Source organism: Nerophis ophidion, linkage group LG02 (assembly GCF_033978795.1).
Source record: "Nerophis ophidion isolate RoL-2023_Sa linkage group LG02, RoL_Noph_v1.0, whole genome shotgun sequence".
NCBI lineage: Eukaryota > Metazoa > Chordata > Actinopteri > Syngnathiformes > Syngnathidae > Nerophis > Nerophis ophidion.
The window spans coordinates 35,529,042-35,538,116 of NC_084612.1; the positions used below are offsets into that span (position 1 = coordinate 35,529,042).

The window sequence follows — 9,075 nt, forward strand, 5'->3', positions numbered from 1 at the left end:
CCACTTTGCATCAGTCCATCTTAGGTGAGCTCAGGCCCAGCCAAGCCGGCGTCGTTTAAGGATATTGTTGATAAATGGGTTTGGTTTTGCATAGTAGAGTTTTAACTTGCACTTACAGATGTAGCGCCCAACTGTAGTTACTGACAGTGGTTTTATGAAGTGTTCCTGAAACCATGTGGTGATATCCTTTACACACTGATTGTCAGTTTTTGATGCAGTACCGCCTGAGGGATCAAAAGTCCGTAATATCATCGCTTATGTGCAGTGATTTCTCCAGATTCTCTCAACTTTTGATGATTTTATGGACCGTAGATGGTATAATCCCTAAATTCCTTGCAATAGCTCGTTGAGAAATGTTGTTCTAAAACTGTTCGGCAATTTGCTTACAAAGTGGTGACCCTCGCCCCAACCTTGTTTGTGAATTACTTAGCATTTCATGGAAGCTGCTTTTATACCCAATCATGGCACCTAACTGTTCCCAATTAGCCTGCATACCTGTGGGATGTTCCAAATAAATGTTTGATGAGCATTCCTCAACTTTATCAGTATTTATTGCCACCTTTCCCAACTTCTTTGCCACATGTTGCTGGCATCAAATTCCAAAGTTAATGATTATTTGCAACAACAAAAAAAGTGTTTATCTGTTTGACCATCAAAAATGTTGTCTTTGTAGCATATTCAACTGAATATGGGTTGAAAATTATTTGCAAATTATTGTATTCCGTTTATATTTACATCTAACACAATTTCCCAATTCACATGGAAACATGGTTAGTACATCAGAGGTGGAAATCTTTGGGCGCCTCACGATTCGATTTGATTCTGATTCTTGGGGTGACAATTCAAACCAAATCAATTCAACACATTTCTCCTAATATATTATTCGGTACAGATAACTGTATAATTAAAATTGTTCAAATTAGGTTATAGTTTAGAAAAGCTTCCTTTCGCTGCTGACATACAGCTGATATGCGCAGTATTGGCCTAATTTAAAAAAAAAAAAATGTTTTAATCGAATAATGTTAATCACAAAAATTAAAGTAAATAGAGCCGCCGCCAACTCCAACCCAATCCCAACTTTACAATACTTGGGATTTCATTTTTTAAAGCAATTGAGAATACATAAAATGTGTACATTAATAATAATAATAATAATAATAATAATGAATATCAATAATAGTTGTTTAATGTGTTTATTTAAAAAATTGATTGTTGAAAATAATAATTATACAGTATTGCACAGAGGTGTCAAACTCATTTTAGCTCAGGGTCCACATTGCAGAAAATGTATTTCCCAGTTGAATGGAGTAGGAATGGCATAACAACTTAAACATACAACTATGACAACTTCAGATTGTTTTCTTTGTTTTACTTTGTCCCAAAATAGAGCAAGCACATTCTGAAAAGTTAGTTGTTGAAAATTCTGAAGAAAAAATTGGTGCAGCTGCAAAAACAACATGAAGAACACAATGAACTTAGACACTGTCTCCATATATCTGCAAAGCCATTCAATTGCAGGTCACAGCGTATCTGGGGTTAAACAAAATATATAATAAATAAGAAGTGTTATATGTATCAAAAACCTCATTTGTCATTTCCATGTTAGTATAAATTCTGTGCTAAGTTGACAAACCGTACAAACGGAGGTAGAAACTATTCAAGAGGGTGGAGTTACTCCCTGCCTTGTCCCTGCATCAGTGTGTATTGGAAGCTGAGCAATGCATGAACAATGTCTGCAAACCAACATTAAAAACTTAAGAGACTGACAGTGTTACAGTAATGTAAATGTTCAGGGAAGACAATCATTTTCACAGAACTATATCAAGGTGCAGTGTCTCATACAGTATTTTAAGTTGGGTTACCAATTGTTTATTCAACTCCTGAAATTTGCCATCTTTTAGCTTTCACAAGTGCATCAACATCAGGTTGTCACATCTTGAGTGGCAGACAATTTGAAGATGCCATTCAAGTGCTTGTACGTAAAGTGTAGCTCTGTTTTATTGATGCTCATTGCAGAGAAAATTTGCTCACAAAGATATGTGATTTCTCATTCACTTCTGTGAATAAATAGGAGGATGATCATTTTTCTCGGAACACTCTGTGTGTCCATTTTTCTCTTTTTTCACAGAGACATTTTGTGGGAATTTTGTGTTCGAAGCACAAGATGTTAAACGTTGGGTAGAGGAGGAGGAGCCACAGCCCTGCTTTACTGTGTACCTCTTGCTTTCTTGGCCTCTGTATAAAGCCATTGCTTGCCTAACAGAATTGCTATTGCAACATCCAGTGGACACATTGAGAACAGCACTAACTTTCATTTAGAAATGCCTCTTGGTTTTTCCCTTAGCAAACTAATCTCACAGGCTAGATTAAACCCACGGGCCGCATGTTTGACATCGTTGGTATAGTGCAAAAAATAATAATATATTTTTTTTTTAAATAGATCCTCGAAAATTATAAATCAATTTAGAATCTAAATGAATAAAAAGTCACAAGTTGAATGTGAATAGATTTTTTGAGCACATACAGTATATAAATACATACAATGTCACACCATTACAATATTTAATCGCGAGTAATCATATTTTGGCCAGAGTTATTTAATTGTGATCAATCAAAAATGTTGATTTATGCAAATGGTTGTTAAACGTTATGCTCATTAAAAAGCTCAACACAAAAATTACACAAACGGAAATAGACACACACACAAACACAAACCTTCAGCACCACTGATTAAAAGAATATATGCATAATATTTTTTTAATGATTCTGATTCAGTATAGATTAAATGAAACACTTAAGTTGTGTTTTTTTTATATATTTGAAGATGTTTATTGTATGACAATTTCACCTTGGAAAAATAACATCCAAATAAATCTTGAAGTCATTAATTGATGACTATACATGAACTTCTGACCACAAGGGTACATATGATGAACATTTCAACCATAACTTCTTGATGCACTTGTTTGTCCTGTGAGATGCAAATGCATAAAGATGTGATATAACTGTCTGTCCTCCGCCTCTGCTTCACTGACCTTATTTCCACTGGAGATTTTCTGCATTTCCTTGAAAGTAGCGTAGAACTCGCCAATGAAGTCGTGCTTCCCTCTGGAGTCGTAATCCCACACCAAGCACTGTAGCACACACGTGCACAAGCACTGTTTATTGCTTTCTCTCAGCACAACTGCATACATTACCATGCAATATCTGCCCATTTATCTCTATATTATTCTTTATTAGGTAGGTACATAATCAGAAGACTCAAGACATTTTTTTTAACACATAGTCATGTGATTTTTCAAACCATACACTCAGTGGGTATAATAGTGGAATAATTCTGGTAAATGAAGCATTTAATGCTGATTTTGATTGGCACCCTCGGAGGTGTCAATTTAACAATATGCTTACAATATTTGCCCTCCTGTGTCCTCTAGTCTAACACAGATTGAATACAACAGTATCAAAGTGCAAGATTATAGCGTAATAGCATACTTTGAAACAGTCGCTTGTTAAACAGTGCTACCTCAGTTTTTGTGTGGCCCCCTATGATCAGCCCAATTTCTTCCAAAAAGTTTTTATAGGCTGTCTCAGTTATCGTCGGGTCAAAACAAATTAGTCAATTTGGTTAACATTTCCCCCTACCGCTTATTCCCTTTCGGGGTCGCGGGGGGCGCTGGCGCCTAGAAAATGGATGGATGGATGGGTTAACATTTCACGGAATCCAGTGCCCAAAAAAAGAAGCTCACACATTGTTGACTCAGTCCCAATGTAAAATGAATAGTCGTTATTTTAGAGTTGACAGATTCAGGCCAGTGGAGTCACTTAATCATCTTTGATTTTCGTGTGGATGAGGTTTGTTTGTGCTGCCTCTGCCGTCCGTGCACTGTTCACGTGATGAAGTGTTTAAGTGCACTGTGTAACTCTGAGTGTTAGGTAAAAGTAATTCCATTTGTCATTTATATACATTTCCTATTTTTTTTCGCAAGTAGAACTGTAATTATTCACTATCAAATGTGTTTTGTGTTATGCTTGTAGCAAAAAAAAAGGTTTTCATATATTGTACATGAGTTAAATGGATTATACTTGTATAGCGCTTCTCTACATTCAAGGTATTCAAAGCGCTTTGACACTATTTCCACATTCATCCATTCACACACACATTCACACACTGATGGCAGGAGCTGCCATTCAAGGCCCTAACCCCGACCCATCAGGAGCTAGGCTGAAGTGTCTTGCTCAAGGACACAACGGACATGACGAGGTTGGTAGAAAGTGGGGATTGAACCAAGAACCCTAAGGTTGCTGGCACGGCCACTCTCCAAACTGCGCCACGCCGTCCCCATTGATATATTGATATATCAATACCATATCTCCCATATATATATATATATATATATATATATATATATATATATATATATATATATATATATATATATATATATATATACATAAAAAAACCAACGCCATTAAAAAAGACAGCATCAGACAAAAATACTTACGGCGTGGCGCAGTGGGGAGAGTGGCCGTGCGCAACCCGAGGGTCCCTGGTTCAAATCCCACCTAGTACCAACCTCGTCACGTCCGTTGTGTCCTGAGCAAAACACTTCACCCTTGCTCCTGATGGGTGCTGGTTGGCGCCTTGCATGGCAGCTCCCTCCATCAGTGTGTGAATGTGTGTGTGAATGGGTAAATGTGGAAGTAGTGTCAAAGCGCTTTGAGTACCTTGAAGGTAGAAAAGCGCTATACAAGTACAACCCATTTATTTATTTATTTATTTACTTTGGTGTCAGTGGTCTTCAAATTAGCTCTTAAGTCATTCATCAGCTTCAAAGAGGGAACTGCTGGACAGAGAGACTGTCCAATAAATGTATGTTTTGACAGAAAAACGTTGATTGTCGCAAAGAAGATTACCATGTCCGACATATTGGACTGATTGCCTCCTTCTGACCAGTGCGGAGCCATTGGAGCGTATCTCTGCCAGTTTGCACGTACCTTCTAAACGTGCAAAACAGTGGTCGCAGAACAGTTTTAGCATTGATAAACCACAGTGATTACATTTGAATCTCCTCCTACTCTACTCCAATTGTGGGCATTCTAATAATCTGCATACATTTTGCATACATGAAGGCAAACATGCTGAATGTATTGCGCTCTTTTTTTTGCTCATTTAGGAGACACAACCCAGCAGACACAAAACATTGATATCAATCAATCAATCAATCAATCCCTGTTTACCTACATAGCCCTAAATCACAAGTGTCTCAAAGGGCTGCACAAGCCACAAACACATCCCCGGTTCAGATCCCATATCAGGGCAAGGAAAAACTCAACCCAGTGGGATGTGTTGGAGTAATTACAATCATAATTATTATTATAATTATGTATAAATTATCATTATAACTTTATGCTTAAGGGCCGTTGATGTAAATTATTGTGAATTCTGCTGAAGTGGTATTTTTTTGTATCCATGCAAGCTGGCAATACAAAAGATTGCCAGTTGTTTTTATCAGTGTGGTTTCTAGACTCGGCATGCTGACGGCCAAGTGACGCAGAGAGAGCAGAGACAAGGCGATATAACCTGCGTCAATTAATTTTCATTTATTCTATAATCATATATTGTGTCAAACTGGAATTGCCGAGATTACCCCCTTCCCTCAGCGACAGCTTCAGCGATGTAATAGGGACGTTCCTAATAAATAAAGGAGGCACGCGGGGATGATTTTTAGAACGTAGTTTGGATCTGTTACTCCAATACAGCCCAAATCACGTGTCTCCTCATGAGCTAAATTGAACGCTGTCGCTGCATGATTCCTTGCTTCTTGTCTGATTATTAGATGGCATCAGTGTTTGAACCTGACAGATGACAATGAGAAACCTTGGAGAGGACCACAGATGTGGGTGACCACCCCCCACCCACTCACCCACAGACCGGTGCAATGGACATCGCGTGGGTCTAGCATAATATTGTGAAAGTCCAGTCCATAGCGGATCTAACATAATAGTTAGATCCACATTGTATTGTATGGTCTCCTACTGGAGACCATCCCGAGCAATACAATGTTTATTATACATACATGTCCTTTAAAAATGACTTTGAAACAACGTTGCAGAATAATTTTATTTGGAAATTGTAGGGGTGTAACGGTACACAAAAATTTCGGTTCGGTACGTACCTCGGTTTAGAGGTCACGGTTCGGTTCATTTTTGGTACAGTGAGAAAACAACAAAATGTAAATTTTTTGGTTATTTATTTACCAAATTTGTAAACAATGGCTTTATCCTTTTAACATTGGGAACACTATAATAGTTCTGCCCACCATAATCAACTTTAAACTGCCTCAAGTTGTTGCTTTGATAAATAAAATGACAAAACTTTTCTTCTACATATAAAAAGTGCAACATTAAACCGTTTCAGGTCAACTCATCATGCTTAATTTATTACAGCATTTGGTAAGCCTGTAGTTGATTTTTATTATGTAAATGTTATATTTTTGTCAACATGTGATAGCAGGGACCCTTCCATTCAAAACTAGACTGCAACATTACTAATGATTAATGTAACTATTGCTGAAAAAGGAGAGACTAATCATCCCTGAACACCATGGAGTTCAAGTGAAATTATAGACAGACAAGGCGTTGCTGCCCCTAACACACACACATGCACACAGCAAAATGAGCTAATGTTGCGCTAAAAGCTAATTAGCCTTCACCTCAAGCCAGGACTGCGAGTGAGCTGAGCTGCAGTTTAAGTTTCTAGAACGTCAATGGGCTCATAGTGATGTAACTAGAACGTTGACTGGGAGGTGTTCATTATAATTTGACTGGGAGGTGTTCATTATAATTTGGGGAGAGTACGCTATCTTATGCTCACCTGCTAAACACATATCTGCACGACCCTGCAGCATTGACTACATGAGCTTGAATACGCACTGCTGATTGGCTGTTATCGCTGTTATCAAATGGTTGTATGGGTGGGACAATGCTGGGTGCTGACACAGAGGCAGAAGAAGCAAAGCAGCTTGTTAGGACTTTAGCTTAGAAACTCGTTCGGTACACCCCCGTACCGAACCGAAACCCCCGTACCGAAACGGTTCAATACAAATACACGTACCGTTACACCCCTAGTAAATTGAGACGTTGATGTCTAACGTTGGATCCACGTTGTTGGTTGGGAACTGACCAACTTTCAATGGTCAAATAAACGTCACAACCCAACATTGATTAAACATCGTCAAAAGTGTGTTGGTACAAGGTTATGTTTGAGTTGCTCAATGTCAGGCCCTAATTCAACAAGTTCTCAGTGTTGTAATGTCACCGACGTCCCACTGGGTGTGAGTTTTCCTTGCCCTTATGTGGGCCTACCGAGGGTGTCGTAGTGGTTTGTGTTGTGGTTTGTGCAGCACTTTGAGACACTAGTGATTTAGGGCTATATAAGTAAACATTGATTGATTGATTGATTGTACCTGCTGGGAATCCTTAATAGATCAGCTTTGCGTGCACTATCAGGTTTGCGTGTGTTATTTTACATGCACACCTTCAGTAGATCATGCAAAAATGTTGTGACGTGTGCGTGTTTGAGATAAAATTTTAATTTTTCAGTATTATTTTGTGCTTTCCTGCTCTTGTAGAAACAATAATCTTTTTTTTTTTTTTTTAATGAATTCCTTTACCTTGAGCTTCCGTTCCTCATCACAGCTGCAGAGGGATATAAGAGACACCTTGAAAGGCTCCCAAACAGGGTTCAGGTTGTTTTTAATGACCTGATTGATGAGGAAGACATCACATGAAGCAAAGCAATCATTGAGGGTGTCTGTGGATGAACCATAAAGATGATTCATTTACCTCCGTTCTGTGAACAAGCTGCTCTGTTTCATCATCATTGATACGATAGATTTCCAGAAAGGGGTCGGACTTGCTGAAAAGGTCCTGCAGGGGGGAAAAAATAAAAATGATTGTCTTCCGGTTCTCGGGGAAAAACATGAAGCTGGACAGACAATATGACAAAGAATAGTAAATCTAATGTAACACTTGCCTGTTCCTCAAATGTCAATTGTTCATTTTAGTTTACACTATTGTTATGTCCATTTTTTCAGAGCTAGGCTGAAATGATGATGGGTTATTTCAGCACTTATTGCCACCAAATTTCATAAGCTGACTTGTTGAGGCTGATTTGTGGGCTTTGATTGCCGCAGCAGATGTAATTGTGTCTTCGTAAAAAGGTCAGAGAGAAAAAGCGGAAACATTCGCAGTGCCGCGAGGTGCCTCCTTATTTGGGGAAGTGATTCTAAATGATGCTGGATGTCATTTTTAACACCTTAGCTTCCCCCTCATGATGTTGCCAGTTAACATACAATGCCATCGATTAATTTATGCATTGTATTCCGTGAAATGCTCCTGCATTTACAATTCCAAAATGGGCAGCCCTCAAAGAGAATATCTATATATATATACATATATATATATATATATATATATATATAAACAGTTTTGCTCTGGGGGGGGTTGCTCTCTTGTCCTCTGATTGAGACAGTTAAGGCTGCATTTCCCGCCACATTAGCCCGATGCGTCTCCAGAGGTACGGAAGCACACAAGCAGCCGCAGCATCCTGTCTTTGCTGTCATGGCAACGGGCAGGCAGCGGCACCGGCAGGATGGACCGATCAGACAAGTGAAAATTTAATCTCAAGATAATTACAACAGCAGAATGAATGATCAGCAGACATAAGTCATTATGTGTAAAATGGGATATTTCATAATGGACTCTTCTGTGCAGCTACAACAGGTTGAGGTGATAATGATGACTCACACCCAATTAGCATCATCATTAGTCATCCTTTGAGGCCAAAAGAAAAAAGGTTATTCTTCTAGGAAGTCAAATCAAGTTTATCATCTGATAGGACAAGAGTTAAAACCTAATTTCTGGGGGGTTTTATTCAAAATATATCTGCTTTTCCTAGCACTTATACTGTGTGTACTTAGTTTTTGAGTCTGTTTTCTATCCTTTACATTGGCACTGATACCGTTGTGACACATGGATTATTCATATTAGTCCCACTCCCTAATTATTCAGCCA

General features: G+C 38.4%; 1 protein-coding gene across 1 annotated transcript in view; it reads right to left on the bottom strand.

Annotated features, from left to right (window-relative positions):
• The window catches only part of cpne7 (copine VII), a 109,875-nt gene that overhangs the window by 60,754 nt on the left and 40,046 nt on the right, over positions 1 to 9,075 (bottom strand). Inside the window, exons 6-8 of the mRNA XM_061882560.1 lie at positions 7,846 to 7,929; positions 7,674 to 7,763; positions 3,036 to 3,134 (exon numbers count right to left, since the gene is read on the bottom strand). Coding sequence (XP_061738544.1) covers positions 3,036 to 3,134; positions 7,674 to 7,763; positions 7,846 to 7,929 — 273 coding nt within the window. The remainder of the gene's footprint in view (positions 1 to 3,035; positions 3,135 to 7,673; positions 7,764 to 7,845; positions 7,930 to 9,075) is intronic.